Source organism: Corvus kubaryi, unplaced genomic scaffold (genome assembly GCF_017639235.1).
Source record: "Corvus kubaryi isolate FWS band 111438036 unplaced genomic scaffold, C.kubaryi_AGA036_p1.0 37232, whole genome shotgun sequence".
Lineage (NCBI taxonomy): Eukaryota > Metazoa > Chordata > Aves > Passeriformes > Corvidae > Corvus > Corvus kubaryi.
This window is the reverse complement of record NW_024581066.1, coordinates 1078538-1101264: the sequence shown is the minus strand read 5'-3', so window position 1 is coordinate 1101264 and position 22727 is coordinate 1078538. Positions and strand designations below refer to the sequence as shown.

The 22727-nt window shown below is 35.1% G+C and overlaps 1 protein-coding gene across 6 annotated transcripts in view; it reads right to left on the bottom strand.

The window, feature by feature from the left end:
• The window catches only part of KIF6 (kinesin family member 6), a 157933-nt gene that overhangs the window by 73135 nt on the left and 62071 nt on the right, over positions 1 to 22727 (bottom strand). For all 6 annotated transcript variants that reach the window (XM_042022929.1, XM_042022924.1, XM_042022925.1 and 3 more), the window contains 3 exons: positions 19719 to 19824; positions 18709 to 18847; positions 16471 to 16683 (listed from right to left, as the gene is read on the bottom strand). In XM_042022929.1, the coding sequence (XP_041878863.1) occupies positions 16471 to 16683; positions 18709 to 18847; positions 19719 to 19824 (458 nt within the window). The remainder of the gene's footprint in view (positions 1 to 16470; positions 16684 to 18708; positions 18848 to 19718; positions 19825 to 22727) is intronic.

Genomic DNA, 22727 nt, shown 5'->3' with positions numbered 1-22727 from the left:
AATAAAAAGAGAAAAGGAGAACTTTATTGTTATGATGCCTAACATGTCTATTGTATTAAAACTGAGAATAATCATAATTAAAAATAAAGTAATCTGGGTTCTTCTGAATTTTAATTATTGCCTTTTATTTCCATGATTCAAAAAACTCTCATTTTAATCAAAAGTGATGACATTCTTGTACCAGAGATATTAAAGGCAAAATTGATTGCTCACAGAGGGAAGAATCCCCTGTTGTCTCCCTGGCTCATCATACCACAGAGTTTTTCTGGTGAAAATTCAATGGTCTCAGAAGCTATTTGAGGGAAATTCTCTTACCAAAAAAACAAAACAAAACAAAAAAGCCCAATCAAGTAATAGAAAGTATTTGAGTGAAATTCCATTTCATATTGGCACAATTCCCACTGTGAATAGCAACTTCTTTCAATGCCTTTTTAACCAAAATTTGTAACCAACTGAACTATATAATTAATGTGCAGCTAAGGATCAAAAGACAATTTTTGAACCAATAACCTCTATAGCTCTAAATCTGCTTATGTCAGGACATAGAATTAAAAGCGGTTTTGCCACTCAAAAATCTGTTGAAATAAGTGACAATCACTAGAAAAATAGTGTAATTCTTCCTGAAGGCCAAGTACACTATGTTTATTTGATGGCTTTAAACTGCTTGTTTTCCTGAAGATCAAAAGGGGACAGTAAATTATGGACATTCCTTGTCATTCAAGCTTACTACAATATTAAATGTGCTGTATCAGAGCCATGAGCTCTTGTATCAGCTTCAGTTAATTAAATAAACCTGCTGAAAATCAAAAGGATGTTTTCCCAGAAGTCTTTTTCTTCTAGTATTCCCTAACAGAAAGTTGTTTTAACACTTCTGATACAAAACTAAGACATTCTTCTGTTTCCAACCACTGGTCATTATTCAAACTGATGTCACTCTCTCTCTGTACACTTAAAGATTAAAGGAAATTTCTGAAATATTTAGAATTATTTCTCCCCAGAAATATAGCTAGATGTAAATGGCATAAATCAAGAGTGCTGATCAAAGTGGGGAGGTATTGCAGAAGAAAAGATTCGTAATAAAATATTCAATAATTTTAACACAACTTTCCCAGCCTACTCTGAGTGCTTTTCTCTCTTTTACTGAGCAAGTAGAGACAGATTTGCATGAAATATACTTTTATGCAGCTTACTCTCAGAATTTGCAATAAATATCAAATATAGTGTATGTTTGCCCATGCTTGTATAGACTTTTAAGTAGCCAGCATAGCCCAGAGCTTCAGCAAAGCTTCCCAAACAAATTTGTTATCAATAAAGAGAAACAATGTCAAGAACTGGGTTGAACAGTTATGCTAAGAATGAAGAGTCAAGACTTCCAAGGCTTTATATTGGTTTCTGCTTCTAATTCACTGTCTTACTTTCACAAATCATTTCAACTGCTCCTCAGTGTTAGAAAAACAAGATTTTGCTCTTACAGATGGCCTTTGAACATGAAATCTCAAAGCGATCAACAAAGATAAGCCACTCTTAATTTATTTCACAGTTGAAGAAACTGATTCAGAGAGATGAGGTCACTTGTGTAAGTTCACAAACTTAGTAAATAATAAGGATTGAAATAAAAAACAGATGCCCTGCACCTCGGTCTAGGATCTTATTCCATGCAATGTATTGCCTCTGTAATGCAGTGGAGAGCTGAGTCGTTTTCTTTATGACAAACAACAAGAATAAGCCAGCTAACAACCTCTGTTAGACAATGCACTTTACCACAAGCACTCAGTGAAAAATCAGAAACAAAGGCAAATGTTATCAGAACTCGTACATTATTCAGGAAATATTCTTACAAAAAAGTTTAATTTCTTTAGGAGTAAAAAGAGTGGCACAAGTAGTCAATGGGCACAACTGCAAACAACACAACTGTCTGAAGTTTCTCTGGTCAAGTAATAAAAAAGTGAACATTACAAAACCAAAAGTAGATGATTACATGAAGAGTAAAAGATAAAAAGAAGTAACAAAGATGAAAAGGGAAAGGTAAAGCTTTCACTCCCCTCAAAATTTACAGCAGCTGCTCTTTATGACTTAGCAAGCTCAACCTTTGCCACTTGGGAAAGGTATACAACATGTTTGCTTATCTTTACTTGTGTTCTAATTATTGCTCTGAACTGCTTCCAAAACATTTTTTCCTGTCTCTTCATCCACTAATAGTACCTCTAATGACTGGATAAAGACTATATAAAACAATGGTTACGCTAAGTTGTTTCACATACTGTTATTCTGTAGTAAGCAACTACCTCTATTACTAAATATATATATATATTCTGATTCCTTGATTATCTCTGAAATCTGCAGCTTTTTTCTGACATTAAGATTTTTCCTAAGTATTTACTTTCCTCTCTAAAAATTTGGGATTTTGCAATATTATTTATAAGAAAATGGACATTTTTCAAGATTCTTATCTGATGCATCACAGTATGACTCATTGCTACCACATTTCTCAATGTACCTTTTTCCCTCTTAGCAATTCTGAAATAGCCCCTCATTAGCAACAACCCTTTAAAAAATGATTTGATACAAACCAGCTTTTGACTACTGCTTTTCAAGCATCTGAAAAACACCCATGATTTGACCCTCAGATTAAGGGTTTAGGAAGATGAAGGCTGTGCTTATATTATTGGCAGCTATCCAGCACTAAGAGAAAGGCTGCAGACAGTTTTATTGAAATATTAAGGTTACTAACTTTAGGAGAGTAGGCAAAAAAACCCCAAAATCCCCCAAAACCCACGAAAAAAAAAACCCAGAGGAAAAAAATAAAGTGTGGTTCAAATCTAGCAAGTTAGACTAGAAAAAGATGAATTTGCAACAGCATGAAAAATAGCACCTGACCAGTCAGATAAAATGTCCATATTTTTAGCAAATATGTTTACTATTACATCAACTCATGTCTCTTTTATATCTGAAAATTATACCTGCAACATTTATTCTCTTTTTAATTTTTTTTTAAAATGACAGTAAATGGAAGTTCTAGTAAACCTCAGGTTGCTAATAGGATCTTATAATGTAAGTCATACAACACATTCTCTTATATCTCAACTACTTTGTGGCTGCCTTGCCCGTAAACACTAAACACCATCTCCTTTTTTTTCCAGACATAAAATAGACCATGGTGAAATGAACTGTAATAAACATAATGGTTTCACTAATTATGTGCTGTTAGGGTCAATAGATTTTTAATATTATTTTTACTATATAAAGAGAATATACATTAAAAAAAAGAAATTATTTAACACTGTTGTGACTCTATCTAGAAAAAATGGACTTTGATAATTTGTGCCTTCTTCTCAGAGGCTTTTAAGAGTGATCTTTCCTCTACTGCTTAACATCTCTCTTTACACTTTCTTTCCTAAAATCCACATTTTGCAAAAAAGCAGATTCCAGGAAATGAAGTTACTTGTTTGGATACAACTGCCAAAGCCACTTCCTGTACGCACTTGGCAGAAATGCTTGGGGAAAAAAAAGTCTTATGACATTTTTCAATCCAACCAAGCTGGGCATTCCATTCAGCCACACAAAACCTCAATTTAGCCCCAGATCTGTATGCCAGTATTATATATTTGACCACTCAAAGCATTACAGTCCAGTAATAACAAACTCATTTTTACATTTGTCAGGAAAAATAGTATCCAACAGGTTCCAAACAAAAAACACACTGACTACTTCATCCATGACCTAATACTATTCCATTTTTTCCATTTTGCTGTTTTTCCTCTCCTCTTTCTGTACAGCCTCACACGTGAATGCACTGTAAAGAGTAACGTATGAAAAGGCTGCTGAGAGACCACTCACTGGAACATGACATAACATAGTCATTGTTATTCTTGGCATTGACACTATTTATGGCTCATTCAGTGGCAGATAAAAAAGGAAATTTTAATGAGAAAGCCTCTTTAACAAACACTTAGGCTGCTGCAGTAGAGAATCGTGAAATACATGATACTCATCAGATGAACTGAGCAGACTGTCAATGACTGAATCATATTTTGTTGGACTTTGCTAACAGGTGTTTTACCAGACCTTGCCCTGCACAACGTCTATTATGACAAAATTAAGTCTTTGACTGCAACAACACAGTTTTTCCAAACCAAGTGTTTAAAAGTACCAATAAAGAAAAAAAAATCTGCTATTAATCTGATTGCTTTGACTCCAGATCTCTTTATCTTAAAGACTAACAAATTTACCAAAGGGATCACAATTATATATGCATCAGTTTAAAACTGTACCTCTTCTTCCTACAGCACTCCTAATTTAATGAAGCTCTGTTAAATCTAAAATATTACTTCCCTGAGGACCCTGTTTGTGAACCTTCAGTTCTTTTTGGGTGTTACAGGTAAATTAAGGGTGACAAGAAGTCACTTCCCAACCATTGTTTCCATTTTATAGCATATGTAATTTCAGAACACCTATTACTGTCTTGTCTCTCTAGCCGTTTTCTATTCAATAACTCTCTTGGGTTCACTTTTCATTCCCTAGTAACTCAGCTCTTCCTTCCCTTGAATCTACAGTCTCTCTTATTCCTGATCTCATTCACAGCTTCATTAGGAACACATTCTAAGCCACAAATTTCTGCTCTTTTCTATCCTACATAAAAGAGAACTCCAATCCATACTGGCCCTTCCCTTTCTCCCCCTTCTGAATAAATTTTCTCATCCGAGAGTTTAGACAGACAAGTGTGAGGTACAATAACTATTGTAGTATCAATTGCTTCCACTGTCTACTCCATTTTCCTGGCAGCCACAGTATTTTCACAAGAAAGACAAAAAGTAGTATTCAGAAACACATTTGCTATTTGTAACCAGCACATGGTCTCTTAATGTGTTCCATTAAACAGATCAAAAAGATTCCTGACACTTGAATAATAAGAGCCCAGAAACAAAGCGTAAGAGAATAAAAGACCGATCGTCTTCAATTCTTTCCTTTTTTTTGAGTCCCTCTCCACTGTTTTAGACATTATCACAGAAATTTTCAACCCAGCGTTAAAGTTATTTTACTCAAAAGTTCAAGACATGATTCAATTTACCCAAGCTTTCTTCCCCTAAATATAAGTTCAATGATTTATTATTAAAAACTACAGCTAACAGTATTTCAGTCATCAGAATATAAAACTTATGTCTCCCCTCATGGCTGGCACCCTATTCTTTCTTTTTCTGGAGAAAATCAGACTTTTTACAGTGTCAAAAACAAGAAAACTCTGGAGTACTTCATGAGGAGGCCAACAGTGAAGACATTTCTGAAACAATGGCCTGACCACAGATCTTCCCTTTTGTAATAGATGCAACTTCTAGCAGTGTTTCTTAACAAGGCAGGTCCCAAATGACTGACATTTCTAGGCCAAAGGCTTAATTTGAGAAATATTGTAGAACTGTGCAATTACATATATGCAGAGATCATTTCTATTTAACAGACAAGCAGCTACTTTTATACCAAATTCAATTTCAAACCAGTTTAAATTTGTAGCTCTACACAAAGTACACTGCAGGAATCAAACCTAGGGCAACAAATGCATGGAAGGGTGTAACAAAATAATTTATTTGGAGACAGCTCTATTAATCCAGTGCTTGTCAGTCAAAGATTAAAACATCCCTACTTACCGGAGTCTAAAATATGACAAAGTTGTATTACAAACTACAGGTAACCTTTCTCTTTAAGAATGATACTGTACATTCTGAGTAGTTCTTCTCATTGCCCCATAATGCTGCATAATACTTTTGTGGCTTGAACTGGATATGCTAATCCTCATTTATATCCCAATCTCAAAGAAGCATTTGTCAAAATTTTTAATCAAAATCAAGCAGGCCACATTCCAAAACACAGTCATAACTGAAATCTATTCCAGGCAATCATAAAGTTCAGAAATCCCTATCAGGGCTTTTTTTTTTTTTTTTTTTACTTTGAAAAAGATCTTAATTTTTACATCCAGTTTTATTTACCATTAAATCACTCAAAGTCATACCTATGAACAACACATGACAGCAACCTGCAATGATTTACAAGGGAAGTTACGCATGGGAAAGAAATTCTCTGGACTTAACCTTGCTTCTTCAAACAGTAAGGATAAATAGAAGAAAGTTCTAATTTAGAAAGTATCAAAACCTTACATGAATGTTCAACATATGATTAGGTCCAACTGACATCATAGGGAAATAACAACATGGCTATATGTACTTCTTCAGAGACCAAAACACCATTAGTTGTTTACAGAAGCCCTGGCAATAAATCCTGCTTGGTCATGTAATGATACAATGAACCTCCTGACTGCCTTGGACCTATTTTTCTAAGCACTTATCTTTTTTCTGATTAACTTCCTTAGTTTTACAGGCTATGTCCCCAAACTCAGGATTCCCCACAAGAGTGAGAAATTAGATAGCTTAAGCTATCCTCTTTCAGCCATGTGGATGTTTTGATCATCAGGCCTTGATGGGGCAGAAGTTGTTGTGCTCAGAAAACAAATGTGTAAAAGACTGAGCTATAAATGTCTAAGTACTTACTATTTTAAATATGCACGTGGCACATCAGAAATCGGAAGGGAATTGGTCACATACATATACAGAATTATGATGGCAACTAAAAACTGTAAGAAATACTAATCTTGTGCTTTTGCACTCCATCTAAACACTAAGTAACAGACATCAAGAAAAAAACCAAACTGAACCACAAGTTATCAATCAGCAGTTTGTGCTGGGTTTTACCCTTCCTGTGAGTTATTTGGCTTTGGAACAGATGCAGGTATTTCCAGCACTTTTATGCTCAGAAAGTGCTGCTGCTGTCTGTTTTGGCAGTGACACAGGAACATGTCCTCTTTGTATTCTCTTTATTATTGAGACCTATATATGGAGAAACTGGTTTGATTTCTGTTGAGGAATAAGGAAAAAAAAGGCAGCACGTAAATAAAATAATGTGTAAATCATAGATACACAGAATTTTTAAGGTTGGAAAAGATCTCTAAGGTCATCTAAGTCCAAGGTCAAGATCTCTAAGATCAACTCTCAACCCAGCACCACCACCATGATCACAACTAAACCATGTCCAACTGCCATATTCACACAGTTTTTGAACACTTCCAGGGATGATGAATCCACCACTCCCCTGGTCAGCCTGTTCCTATGCTTGACAACCTTTTATGAGAAAAATTGTTTCCTAATAGCCCATCTAAACCTCTGCTGGAGCAACTTGAGGCCATTTCCCCTTGACCTGTCAATTGTTACCTGGGAGAAGAAGGGGACCCGCACCTCATTACAACCTCCTTTCAAGTAGCTGTAGAGTGATAAGGTCCACCCAAGAGCCTCTTTTTCTCCAGGCTAAACAACTCAGATCCCTCAGCCTCTCCCCATAAGACTTGTGCTTCAAATATATAGTATAAATATTAAAGAAGTTAATCTCTCCATGCAGATTTTTGGGAAGTTTATTGTGACTTCCAACATAATAAACTGATGTTCTTAAAGGCTTTTATATCTAGGTAGCAGAAAGCCTAAAATGGCAGCAGAAAGCAATAGTGACAATTATAATAGGCATAATAAAATAAATTGCAGAAGCTTTTAAACATGGCATCCGATACTAACAGCACCAGATTTTCAGATTACATGTCTATGTTAGTTTTGCCTAGAGCTGAGCTTCAGAGTGTTGCTTCTGAGATGATCTTTATTTTAAGGAATTACAGAATTACAATAAAGATTTCAATAACTAAGAGAGTAACCATAAGCAAGTTAAGTAACATGAGCATGCAGCAGCAGTTGAAGGGCCATGAGGTGACCAAAATAAAAAGGCTTGAGATTATTACACTCAAGACACAATAAAATAAAAGACTGAGAATACTGGGTATAGAAAATGATTGGAAATCAGTTTGATGATTAGGAAACAGTAAAAGATGAAATTTAATTTTATTTGAATGAAGGTCTAGTAAAAATATGCTGAAAATCAGGTAGAGGGCTCACAGTGTGATAGGGCTATCTGTACTAGTATTTAGCATGGTACCATTAACAACAGCAACAACAACAACAACAAAATCTTTCAGCAAATGTTTTGCTCAATCATCACCAAATGATTGATCTGTAGGAAGAATATTACCAGGAAAAATGGAAAACAGAAAAACTATTAAGGGAGAGAAGATTAAACATAAGCACATTGTAACAGAACACAAAAGTAGACAGAACTTTGTCATGCCCAACTCCACCATTCACTGCATCCAAGTCAAATACAAGTGATTTGAAGAGCTGGAATTACTGCTAAATGCTTACAAATGTTAAGTAATTTCTTCATTCACATCAACTGGTACAGGAGAAAGGCCATAATTACCTACATGTGAAGGATCTTTGATATGCACATGTTTAAGAAGAACAGCTTCAGCTCTTTGTATAACTGTGTAATCATTTCAAATGGCAAAATTGCCTTAACTTATGGAAGTCCTGGACCAGCTCCTACCTGACTCTATGAATAAAAAGATCAACGACTGTTTTCAGTGTAGCTTGGTAGATGGTTACAGCAGAGCATCTCAACCATAGATTTGTAAGAGCAGCCCCTGCAAGGAAAATCAGTAAGAGCTTTTACCTGACCTAGAATTAAAACCTACTGAACTTACTGAATAAGTGTGGAAAACCAAATGTCACCACCGTATCTCTAGCTGTTAGCTCATTTCCACTTATGGGGTTATTCTTTGCTTTGACACAGATGTCAATAATTGTCTAATTTTTCTCAAATTAACCTAAATACAATATAACCAGCAAACATAATGTTATTCTTTCAAAAGTATCCTTCTGAACTTACAGCAGGGCTGAAAATTAATGAAACAAAGGCACAGTTACTAAATAGATATTTCAGAGTTAAAACTGTAAGAGACAAAAAGATGATGCACCAGAGGTAAGTGAACTGTGCAATGATTTTTTCAACAAAAGCATCCAAAACTTAAGAGCCAATTGTCATGGGCAAACAGGCATACAAAACTTCAACGGAAAATTTGTACAAGACCAGAAGCATGAAACTGGCCTGCAACATTTGTATGAAACTTAAGCTGCTTAAATGTATTGCAAGTATCAGAAAAAAAAAAGTAGGGATTTGTGGGATATTTCCAATAATTCCTACTTTGGTTTTATATTCAAATATGCTGAGACTAGAGTCTCAAGAAAAATATCTGCTTCTGCTAGGAACAGAATGAAAAAATGCATTTTTAAGTTAAATACATACAAAAAAAAAGAGAGACAGAACTCTAGACTATTATATTATTTAGCAGAATTAGCAATATCTGTACAGAAATATCTGAAGTTTAAGCTAATAGAAGAACCTTCTACTATTTTGATGACCTGTATGCATACATAATGTGCATGTAGTGGCTCTGTTAAAAGGCCCTGTAGTCTCTCGGGACTGATGTTCATAACAACAACAATACAGAAGAAGTTTTACAGAGGTATTTGCCAAACCTGACAGTCAATATATAAAGGAATTTGAGCAACCTTCAAGTACGCAAAAACTTTTGGAAGCATATTTTACCTCTAAAATATCAAGAGTTGAAGAGCTTCAGCCACCAAAAAAACCCCAGAACAACTTTAAGGAGTTAGTTTGAAGGATCCAATAGCAATTTTAGACAGCCAAAATACGGCTAACGAAACAGGAAGCCAAAAAGATTTGAAATAGTAGAGAACTTCCAAAGAACACTAAGTTACATTTAGCAGACTAATCTGGATAAGAGAACAGTAAACTAGCATAAAAATACTGGAAAGTTTCCCCATCTAAACAGACTCAAGAGCAAGGCAGTAAAAACTGCCAAAAGCATCTCTAGCAAGCTTCCAAACATACGTTCCACATCAGAAGAGATTCCCACTTGAGAAGTGGAAAGAACAACATGATGAGCATCTTAGAAAAAACAGAAATGTTTTGTAAAATCAAATAAATGTGGAGAAAGAAAAAGCTAATGATGGAAGCAGTAAGTTGTTTTACATAACAACATTTTCAATATATAAGTAAGTTTCAGTGTCTCTGAAAAATTAGTGAAAGTACTGTAATGATCTGCTCCTCACTCTCATTAAATCCCAACAGGTTACAAAATTTGCCTTTGAAGTTACAAATGGGGACCAAGCTTCAAAAAGGAAAATCTGGGCTTCATCTCCTAAAAATAACCCTATGTTCATATTTATACATACTTAGTCAAGATGACAAAAGTTGTAACACACAGGGTTTTATCACTGAATACCAATTGCAAGAGCTCACTTTAAATCCTACAACATGTATTTATATTTCTTTGTCACAAAGAATGGTCATCTGCTGTTCCTTACAGAGGTGTTTCTGGAGTCTCGAACTTCTTAACATAGCTCTTTTTTTGCTGTTCACTAATCTCAGTGAGTTCAGTTCAAAGTCCTCAAACAACAGTCACAGTGGGCTCACTGTGGATTCCGACAAAATAAAGCTCTCGGAAGCAGTACAGATAAAAGAATAGATTTTGAAAAAAAACCCCAAACAAACAAAAGAGCAAGCCCCAGAAGTTAGTTGAGTCTCCCACAACTCACAGAGTTAGTCTACTCGGTATTTATTGCAATCAGTGTGCATTTAAAGATGGTCATTCTGTTTTAGAAACTATTCTGAGTTTTAATTTTTACTTTTTGTTCATGTAATAAGATAAAAAGGGGCCTAAAACTGCGATTGTTAAGACAAACAGGGATACCAAAATGTATAACAGCACATGACAAAGTAAAAAATTTCCACAACTACACACTACAAACATGTCTCACTGAAGATAGACTTCCATTCACATTTATGACATAAATTGGAGCCTTAGCAATACATGTTTTATCTGGTAACTTGAAATACCAGAATATAATTGTTTTAAGATTATCAGAAGCAAAGCTCAATAAAATCGTTCAAAAGCTTATGCTGACTGTTAACATTTGCTGAATTTATTTTGAGGCTTTTAAAAATATGTAAATCAAGCAGTGAAGTCTGACACTTTCTGCTTGATCCTTAAACTTGGCAATAAGGAAAAATATATTGTAGCGAATATCATTCTACATTATAGAAAACATCTAATGCTTAAGAAACTAGCAAAACAACACATCTTGTTTTAAATAGTTGTTACAAAGATTTAACAGTAGCAATGAAATATGCACTACATGTTACTAAGAGCTGGTAGAAATTCATCTGGAGAGCAAATGGAATATATACTTTTTCCTGGACCTTTAATAGAAATGTAGAACAAACTTTCTTTTCTGACTAATGAGAAACATCAAGAGTAAGTCTGAACAGTGCCCTAAATGCACCACTGATCTCTTTTTCTGGCCAAATAGCAATAAAATGGCTACATCTGTTTGTTAACAAAAGTTCTGTCATGAGCACAGCGCCGAGACTCTGCCCCCAGATTCCCAAAGCACTACTGGACACAGAAAATATTCCAAGAAACATATAGGTTTGCTCGTCATTTAATTTTTCTGAAGACTTGAGACCTGCCTTTTTTTCTGAACTGAAAGACATAGAAGAGATTCTGATGGAAAAACTCAGTCAGTCCTTTCCCTTAGGGAACTTTCTGTGGGTCTTCAACAACAGGAGGAAGCATTTTCCCCAAATTATTATATAAACATATAAAACAGACAAGATAAATATTTTGAAAAGTCTTAATACAAGACAAAAATATTTAGCTTTCGGAAATGAGCAGTATGTGTGTTATCATCACTACTTTCATGCTATCCATAAGCATCATCTGTTTATAGAAACTATCTCTCACCTTACATTTTAAAGTCAGCTTGTCAGCTCTTCAGCAAGGAATGCTCTTTTATATAGGTGTTTGCAGAGTGTCAAGAAGTGATCTTAAATCATGAATGGGATACATAGGAGTAAATTCTTCACAAAACTCTCAAAAAACCTCACAACTTCTCAGTGAAAGATAAAAGAAATGGCTCAAAGTGGTCAAAATATGATCCTGATTTTTAACAAAATCTTTTGTGAGAGTAAAGTAATCCCACTCAAGTCCATCAGCACATACAACCATTTGAAGCTCTTAATAAGATTTACTGTATTCTTTAAATGTCACAATAATTTTCTGGTAACCAAACTGTTTATATTTCAGGAGAAAAACAAATCCAGCAGGAGAAAAAACGGTATCATACGTCTTTTATGCAGACAGAATTATCCTAAGAAGCAAGGAGCAGTCTGAGACTGGTTTCAAAATAAGACTTTGTACAGAAGGAGTGATATAATGCAATAAAAGTAAAATACAACACAATGTTTATCACTCCACTGTCTGATGAAGTCTGATTTTTTCTTGTTTTGCTAGATTCATTCATTCTTTGATTTATCCTGAAATTACTAATATTGACTTAATTCCTAAGAAAGATTATATGTAGTTCTACATTTATATCTCCAGCAGATAAGAATTATTAATACAATTAAAGCTGCAGTAGATGCTTTATGATGAACTAAATGATTATATTAAAAGTAAAATTGTTGAAGCAGTTGTGAAGCTCAGGTGATTATGCCAATAGCTTATCTTTTTATTTTCTGGAATGTTCATCTGACCTGTAATTTAAATTCATAGCCAGTTATGTCTGTTTCAGATTAATGAAAGATACTATGATGCAATAAGTAACAGCATCTACTATGTTAGACTATTTTGCTCCCTCCCCCTCATGTAGTTATGGATTTATAATTTAGAGAACTCTCTGATGAAGGATGGGTATTGAAAGGCAAGTTTTCCCCTTTCAGGGTACAACACTTGGACTAAGATAACAAGTTCTGGTCTGTTCACTCTAAGGTCCCTGTCTTACGCCATCAAACCTCCCTAGAGATGGGAGCTGACTTGCCTAAATGACAGCAGCAGACAGCCTTCCACTGCTTTCAGGCAGCCTGCCTACCTACGACTCCTTCCTAAAAGAAGTCTTCTGGGATCCAAGAAAAAGAAATCTGACAGCATGTAAACTGGCATCATTTTTAACGGAAGAATTCAATGCTGTATAACCCAATACCAGCAAAGAAACCTAGGGCATTACTAGGACACTGCACTTGCATCTTCCTCTGCTGCAGCTATCAAGAACATCCTAATCCAGACTGTGACACAAACTGAAAAAGCACAATACTAAACACAACAATGATCCACAAGTGCAATTTCAGTCATTCTTAGTTAGGTCTTCCACTGGTTTCAAACCTCATGTTCAACAATATTTTACTAGTGACTTTATTTCAAGTATGATATTCAAACAAGCAGCTAAAGACAGATCTGTTCAGAAAAAATACCTTTTAACATTGTATCAGACACCGACAGAGAGAGCTATGGTTGCTCAGCATGGAGAAGAGAAGACTCACGGGAGATCTCATTGTGTCTTTCCAGTACCTAAAGGGAGCTTATAAAAAGGATGGAGAGGGATTTTTATACAGACAGATAGTGACAGGATAAAGGGAAATGGTTTTAAACTGAAAGAGGCTGTGTTTAGAATAGACGTTGGGAAGAAATTCTTTACTCAGAGGGTGGTGAAGCACCAGAACAGGTTGCCCAGAGAAGTTGTGGGTGCCCCATCACTGGAAATGTTCATGGCCAGCTTGGATGGGGCCCTGAGCAACGTGGTCTAGTGACTGGCATTCCTGTCCATGGCAGGGGGTTTGAAACTAGATGATTCTTAAGGATCCTTACACAACCCAAAACATGCTATGACTCTATGGAGTAAACTCTTTACGACTTAGTATTAGCAGTCGAAAATATTATAGAATGGTGCCCAAAAATCTACTCAGAAATCAAATCTGGGTGTTAGGCCTTGTCACTCCTTGAGTCTGTACTGCCATTAAAGGCTTCTGTTTAGAGTTTCAGGCAGACACATGGTGGGGAAAAGGCAGAATGTACAGGAAGGTAAATACTACCATATGTCAAACCTTTGAAGATATATTATGTTCACTCAGTTTCTTCTGAAAAAACCATGAACATCCAATGTAGGATGGACGGAAAAAAAGATAAATTACAGCTGTACCTGTCAAACATGTACCATTGCAGAAGTCACTACTCATTCACCATCAAAGTCAGCCTGCTGTGGGTCAAATTTGGACCAGGAATTGTTTTACTGCTGTGATGAGATCAAGACATATTTCCTGTTATCACAGACTATTACATTAAGCTCATCAGTGAAAGAGTATGACTGCATTTCTCCTACTTAAGCAGTGTCTGGATAGGATAGACAAGAAACATGATTACACACATCTTTCAACATGCATATGGTCCTAGATCATGTGGAAAAACATGGTAAGAATATTATTCTATCTAATCACAGAGTGATAAAGATCTGTTTCTGGGCAAGCAAATGTTAAAGCTACACAATAAATCAACTGCAAAATAAATGAAAGGTTCTAAATAAAATTAATTATTTGTTTGTTTTTACCAAATTATTAGACAGACTTTCCAACAACTATTTCATTAAACTAATTTTTTTTCCTATACCTTCTGTTGATTTCCTAATTTAATTGTTTCCAGGATAAGGAAATGAGATAGGAAAATGGAAAACACATCAGAGACACTAGAAATACCGTGTTATATTGAATTAAATCAGGCTGATGGCAGGTTTGAGCGTACACAACCAAATAAAGCAAGCTAGATTGTTAAAAAACTTAACATATCACAGTCTTTGTGCCGTAAATTGAAATTTTCATAAATAATGTAAAGTATGCAAAGTGTTTAAGTGATGAAGAATAGCTTTAATATTACACTAAAGCTTCTACCTGGGAGTTTGGCCTTGGCTCAGGCCCAAGCCCTTTCACAGTCTTTAGCGAATTCTTAAAGCCTATAGACAAAAGGCATATGTATACAGTTCAGACAGATTTTGAAATTAATGGATAATTTTATAAGGATGAACATTATTTTCAGGCTTTCAATAGATGAAAAATGAGGATCTGTGCTCGAGTGGGAATGGTGCCTTGTCTAAACTTAGCAAAGGACCACAAAATAGTTTGGTTTGGAAGGGACCTTGAAGATGATTGAGTTCCAAAACCCCTGGCCATGGGCAGGGACACCTTCCACTAGACCAGGTTGCTCAGGGCCCCATCCAGCCTGGCCTTGCCACTGCAGAGTGCAGGAGGTAAGGTTCCACAATCCAGACAACTTGAGCTGACATACTGGTTCCTACTTTATGTTCAGAGAAAACTCATATGAACATACCTACACAAATGTTCGCAAAAAGAGAAAGCATTGATCAAAACAAAGAATTTGCTAATGTGAGGGTTTTTTTAAAGACTGAAGTGTAAGTGTCACTATAAAAAAGACGCAATTATACTAGTCATTTGTTGATAAAATAAAACTATTATTTGCTAGCATATTTCTGAGGTAATGAAAAGCTTTGTGTTAGAAGGACATGATTACATTTAGTTAATACTATTGTGACACCAAATCCAATAAATTCTTCCTATAAAATGAGAAGAAGCATGGTAAATAGGGAAAGTAGAAGGCAAAGGGAATTCCTCAGTAGCTGAGCAACTGAAACAAAATAACAAGTGTGACAATTGACTAGTTCGATTACAATGCAATTTTAGAGGATAGTTGGCAACCTTAAATAGGTTAAGAACTCCATTCCCACTGGTACTCTAACAAAACCTAAGTTTCTACTTGTCACCTGCCATGTCTGAGTTTCAAGCTGAAAACTCTCTTTTCTTTCAGCTACCCCCCGCCGAATGCAGAAAAAGTATACAGAAATATAATCATTAATATGTAATAATTATATGTGATAATCTAGGATGAGGTATGTTCTTTATCAACAAAAACATAAGCACTTCTAGAACCTACCGACACCAAAAAATCTTTTTATTTGAACAATTCAACTAGAAAATGAAGAAAACATGAAACCATGCAAGAAAAATCTGTCTACAGTTACTGGAAGTTTTTTAATGTGGACTTTGAAATGAACAACTTGCAAGAATATTGTTACTTATTATCATAAATAACCAGCTTAAATGATGTAAGGAAAGAAAATTTCAATGCTCAACAGTCAACCCTTTCCAAATAACCACTCTAAAAACTGCCCTACTTATGTAATCCATGCTAAGTGGTCAATATTATTTCCATCATTTGAGTTGCTTCTACAATGATTTAAACATGAATTTAAATCCCGTAGTATCATTTATATGGATAAATGGAAATGGATCTTCCAAGGGAAAATAATTTCCTAATATTTTTAAGTGAATTATGCTCAAAGCCCCATTTTTTTCTGTGAATTTACTCAAAGAATCAAGGGCTTGCAACTGAAGTTATACTATGGTTCCACAGGGCTGTTCAAGAGGTATGCACATAAGTTTGTAAAAGACATCAGCACCTTTAGGGGGATTTAAATTTAAAACCCTGCATTTGTAGATACAGAATTAGAACAATATGACTGATACTGAAAACAAAGCTTCCTTGTTTTGGTTCACATTTGAATGATATGTTGTATATCATATTGCAATAATCCAATAACTGCTCACTTAATTAATTGCACTAACCTGTTTCTCTGGAAAGAAAAGGTGGTCTGGGAACGGAAGAGCTGAAATCTTTTGCCTCTTTCAGACTAAAACATCTAGATGGACTCTGACTTTCTTCCAGGCTCATAGAAGGAGACTGCTCCAAGACTGTAGAACCAGCAGAGGTGGCATTAAGCTGGGAAAGAGCATCTAGTGCTTTCTTTTTTTCTTTTTTTAGCATAGTTACCAGAATATCTGCAAGATATATTAAGGAAATAATTACTTTTTTTTTTTTTAAAGCAACAATCATCATTGTTTATCCATAAGTATTTTTTTTTTTTTCCAAAGTGGAACAATTCACATTATGGAAGCATATGTACGAATGTGAACTTAAAGTTGGACACATTCTTTGCAATTATTTTCATCCACCTCAGTTTTTCCAAACAGCAGATTAATTTTTACTAAAACAATAACCAAGTCACACATTGACCCCAATTGCTGATCCCATTCAATCAACTCCTGATAAAAGCATTTACAGACAAACAGGATCTCGTTGCTATCATGGTAGACTCTTTTTATTTTTTAAATTCTGCAATAAACAAGACTTCCAAACAAAAGAAAAAGCTCTTAACTTACAGGTAACCTTGCAAGTGTATTTCATCTGTAAGCTTTTCACAATAAGGTTTACTAAAATGCAAAAAAAGTCTTTAGGAAATTTCTTGCAATAACACTGAATTTACTGGAAGGGTATTAGATGTAAATACATTTTGCCTAAGAGCTTATGGAAGAAGTATAGTGGAAATCCTGCATGCATTCAATCATGAACGCTGAAGTCCCTGTGATATGTTTTTTTATATGCTATTCTTTTTAATCCTAATTAATCTTCTAAATGAACAGCAGAAAATCTAAGTAGTGTTTGGGGAATATTATTAACTGGACTAGGTAATAATAACAAAACACTTTCCAATTCAGGTTTTATGATAGCTTCTAGCTACTGTAGGCAAGAAGGAACTCATAGTTTATTCAACACCTTCCATACTTCCCACCACTTCATCACATTAGACATCTTATTAATTTTCCAGTGATGATGTACTGTCACTTAGCCACTGCAGACTCCCTAAATCAGTCTTGTCTTCAAAGTCTAAATTCCTATATTCTTTCTATTTAATTCTTACATGGATTTACACAAGTTTCCTCGTTTTATTTCTGTGAGCAAAGCTGTATAAATCTGTTGAGCACAAGTGGATTTGATAGAGATATTTTGGTTTTTTTCTCATACTAATGAAAAAATTTATTTAGGAGGAAGTGTTTCTGGGAATTCAGATATTAAAATTCACATTAAAAAACTGAAGAATTTTTTGAAAGGAATGAGTCAGTGTTTTAGCTAAATTTATTTGAAACTGCACCTTGGAAAAACAAAATCTTATCATCTGTGACAGAACTGAAATAGGAAAGCTCTCCTGCCACCTCAGTTCAGACGGGTAACATGCTACACCCCAGAGAAAAATGCCATTCTCATTTGACACCTAAAATTGAGCTGGAATTCTTAAGCACAAAGAATGAAACCGAGTTTGCTCTTTACTAATAACTGCGAAAGAACCCGTTACCTTTACATTCAACAACCCCACATTTTCATTTCTCTGCTGTATTACAAACATTCCTCACTGAGTAGCCACAAAGCTGGGGTCGCAGTGGCTGCGGTTTGCCCACACATCTGTCAACCTGCTAAAAATATCTCCCACCCATTGCGCTGCAGTGCAGCTACTCGTGTTTCCTGTGAAATGGACAAAGCACATCTGAGCAGTTTAGCATTCTTATGTGCAAAAAGCTTTAAATTTAAGTGTAAAACGTGCAAGTTTTGTATTTGTTCTAAGGGCAAATAGCCCAGCAGTCCCCAAAGCAACACTTCATTTGGCTAAAAATAACACATACAGGAAATTCTATTCTTTTTAAGGTAATAGATTGGTCTTTATACAGCATCGGAGTTTCCCTCTCTAAAAAGTAGCTTAATTTGCTTGAGGTGAATGTTTTAGGTGTGGCCTAATCCACAGTAATTGGCTACTGGCCAGACCATTCTAAACCTAAGTGTTGCTTGGATCCAGGGTTCTGATTTGGGTAAAAACTGAAAGAGAAGCAGGTGCAAAGCAGAATTCCTGTCACATAAAAGCTGGGAATTGAGTATTTGCTTTAACACAGTACAGACTCTCTCACACAAAGAAAAATGGCTGTAAGTCAGATCATCTCAAACCCAAACAATACTTTTTCCCTCAAAAAGGATACTGATTTCATTGTCTCTTTGTTGCAGAAGTCCTTTCAATTTTTCCAGTTCTTCTTCTGCTTCTTTGTTACTGTTTTTTTCTTCAGAGGTGTCTTGTGAGAGCAGTTTTTTTCCAGAAGTCATTGGACGATTCATTATTCGCTATTAGGAGAAACAAAAAACCACACCCCTTTAACTTTGCCTCCATCTCTATATTCTATTCTGAGAGTCTAGCTATAGTAAGAAAGGTAAAACCTTTCTAGACCCTTGACAGAAAAAAAATCATGCCACAGTTGATTGTCACATTATATCCATTGTGTCAAGTATGAAATAAATTGTATTTTTTTATCTTCACTTGCAAGGGTACAGTTTATTTTACTCTTTCTACACATAAATTCCAGTGTTCTCTAGCATCAAAGGATTTTCAGTATTAAAAGTATAATTAAAAACTAATTACTTAAGGACAATAAATTAGGACCAGGGATGTATACACTATTATTTTGGAAAATCTATATCCCAAAATACAGAAAAGTATTATCTTCTATTGTTCTCCCCATTAATTTCACAATTATCAAGTGTATCTTTTTCGCTCAATGATTCAGAAGGGCTTGCAACACCTTCAGAAGAATTAGTGTAACACATAAAGGGATATACTGTTCTTAATCTACATTTTTACCACTTTCAACACAGTTTGTCCAAAATAAAGCCTCAGTAATGCTGGAAATACAGATGGGAATATCTATCCATATACAAATAACTTGTCTTGTTGATTCCAGTAGCTCCCAGTGCTCTCTTGCAATTTACTGCATGCTGGGATCCTTGCTGATGTTTCTATAAAATGCTGCTGAACTTTTCCAGATAAATTTAAGTTTTCCGTGACTCCTCCACGCACTTTAAAGTTCAATTGTTTTTCAATTACTTTTCCAGTACCTCTCCACTGCATTTCATTTCTTCTAACACTTTTCAACCATGAATATCTCCAAGCTATTTTCAGAGTGCCAGCTACGCTTTCATCTCTGTTTAAAAAAAATACCTTCATGTGAGCAAAGCAATACTTGATCTTGCGCATGTCAGCACCAACATCCAGAGAGCTACCAGGATCATAATCTTCAAGAAATGTTTCAATTAACTCATCCAACCTGGAAATACATAGCGTTTTTTAAGGGAAGAAAAAAATATCACAAACAAGCAGACAACTCTGCAAAATGGCGCGTCAAATGCAATACAAAATGTACCAAGCTGCCTGATATTAGCAGGCTATTTTTCTTCCAGGTCCAAGCATTTGAAATGTACTTTTGTTCTGATTAATGAAAGCTGCATTTGATACTGAAGATTCTACAACTGCAAATCTGAACAGACTGGCACACGCTAAGGAACAGTTCTAGAACTAAAAGCATCTAAGAAGGAATATTTTCTTTTTCTCATTTATTGTATAAACTTTTGCTCTTCTGCTATCTCTTAATTGAAAAGACTTAAAACCTGCTGTCTCAGAAGACAAGATTTTAAGAGGTTTTGGGCATAGGGTTTGTTACTATATACGACTATTTGTGCAAAAGAAAAGTCTACTTTTTCTATTACAATAGTCAGCAGATAGCATAGCTTTCATGCATAAATTACCTGCTCCAATCACCAAGCAAGGCATACTATCTTTTAATGCAGATATTTATACATTTCTCAAGGACCTACTGCTCTTCCTCCGACTAATGAAATGTAGTTAGCATTTTATTCTCTTGCAACGTGTTCTTTACAAACAACTAACAAAATCTTCTTCAGGGAGAAACAATTATTTCCGTAATTTGGTCTTCATAAGACAATCTGGCACAGAGAAGCACCTTCTTTATTTTGCAAAACCAAGTTAAAATTATCAGACTGGAAACCTACATAGGCATGTTCTAGGCTGGTTATCACATCTATACAGATAGAGTCAGACTTCCTTTTGCGTGCTGTCACCCTCTTTCCAGGTCTCATATTTCAGGATGTATAGCAGCTAATTCTCAAAACAAAGGAAAGAGGATTTCTAAGCCCAAACTAGACCCTTAACCCACTTACTAAAGCACATTTCTGGAAAACTGCAAGTGCAAATCCAAACTCCATCAACTGGGTTTAGATTTATGGCTTCCTAGTTCCTGAAAAATGCTGTTTCAATTATTTAGTAGGCAAATGGTGAGCAACAATGACAGGCATATGCCCTGTAAAGCATAGTTTTATCATTTAAATGTTTATTTAGGTTATCATCCTCAGAAGATGAACTTAAGTTCTGAGCCTGAGCCAGGGTATCTAAGGTAGCTGCATCAAGTGCCCAGCTGCCAAGAAGGGCAAGAGCTCATCTCTGCGCCTAGTGTTTCTTTTGGACTATTTTTGTTCAGCTCCCCACTTAATATGCAAGCCTTCTGAATGTAACTTCATAGCCATTTATCCTCTTCAGTTACAGGACTGGGAATCTTGTTGCCATTTTATTATTAGAATCACTTTTCTGTAACCACATACAAAAATTTTAGGCATTATAATATCACAGCATCCAAAGTTCACCCTTGAGTATGTTTTCTGGTGTTTCTCTGCTTCTGAAGATTTCTCTTACTGAAATTCCTCACATTACAGTAATAGGAAATCCCTGCTGGAGAGTGAAAAAATGAGATACACAACAATCATTAGAAAAAAATCATTATTTTCAGGACATAAATATCTGAAAATCAGTAGCTGCAAGACTGGAATGAAAATTGGAAAACATAACAGAAAGTTTTGGTATTTATCTCCTCTAGAGATAGGAAAGTGCCAATACTCAAAACAGAAGAAAAAGGAAACAAGAGGGTCAGTTTCAGACAAACTTTGCTTTCTCATTTTCTTTGTTTCAGTTAAATAACTAGAGCCATATATGTTGTCTATTCCACTCATTGAACGTCCAAAATTCACAACTTCTGAAATTGTAGGACACTCCCTGAAGTCAACGTGACCTGTACACGTGGAGAGCTTGAAGGAGAGGATATTTAAAGAGAAATATTAGCAACAGAAGAATTACTGGAAGTGACTTGCTTCTCAGCTTAAGAGACCACAAAATTTACTCAGTAAAAGAAACCAAAATTTTACTTATTGCTGCATGACTTTTTACTACATTAAGAGTACAACAGAACAGAAGCCAATAGTACAAAGTTACTCATGCTCTCTGCAGACACACTAAGCACAAAGGGCAGGAGAATTAGTCCTTCATCCATGGAGGTAGGCATTTGTGTAAGCACTGGGAAAAGAAAGGCATTTATACTAATAATGAGAAAATGTCTGTGATTACACAGACACAGAATAAGTCAGTATTTGTCACTATCTTAAGTACCTTATTGGTTTCAGTAAGAAAGAGGAAACAAGTAAAAAATATTTTTTGATAATTAGATTGTCTAGACTGACTATATGAAGTCATCTATAAAAATGGGCCTTTGATCTTGAAATAGAAATTATGAAGGAGATGTTTTAACCTTTCAAAGATTATCTGGTTGCCAGGGATTTACCCATACTCAGATTACAACAGATTTAGGCTACGGGAATCAATAAAAAAAATTGCACTAACTTGCACAATTGCCATTACCATAATCTGAAAATATTTTAAGAGAAAGATAAAGAATATATAATTCCTGAAACATAATGCTCTATTTTTTGAAATTATTATTTTCCAGTCAAGAATCAAGGTTCATTTGTTAAGTATACCAAATTAGACAAGCTGTAGTTATAGATATAGGATGCTATTTCCACTCTCTTACATTACCTTTAATGTGTTTTGAATTCTTGAAAAAACACAACAGTCCAATTCATTTTTTGATTTCCAAGTAGTATATAGAAGTGAAAAGAGATCTGAGCACCAAGTCAAGTCTGAAATAGCACAATGTAAATCTGAAGTTATAAACCAATTCAGCCTCTTTCCCAGTTGTAGGAAACACTACATTGTCAGTGTATTCTTAGATAAATTTTCAATATTTCATTGTTAAGAATGAGAACAAGAAAAGGAACAGACCATCCGAGTCTAAATGCTACGGATAAAACAAAAAGAAAAATAAAT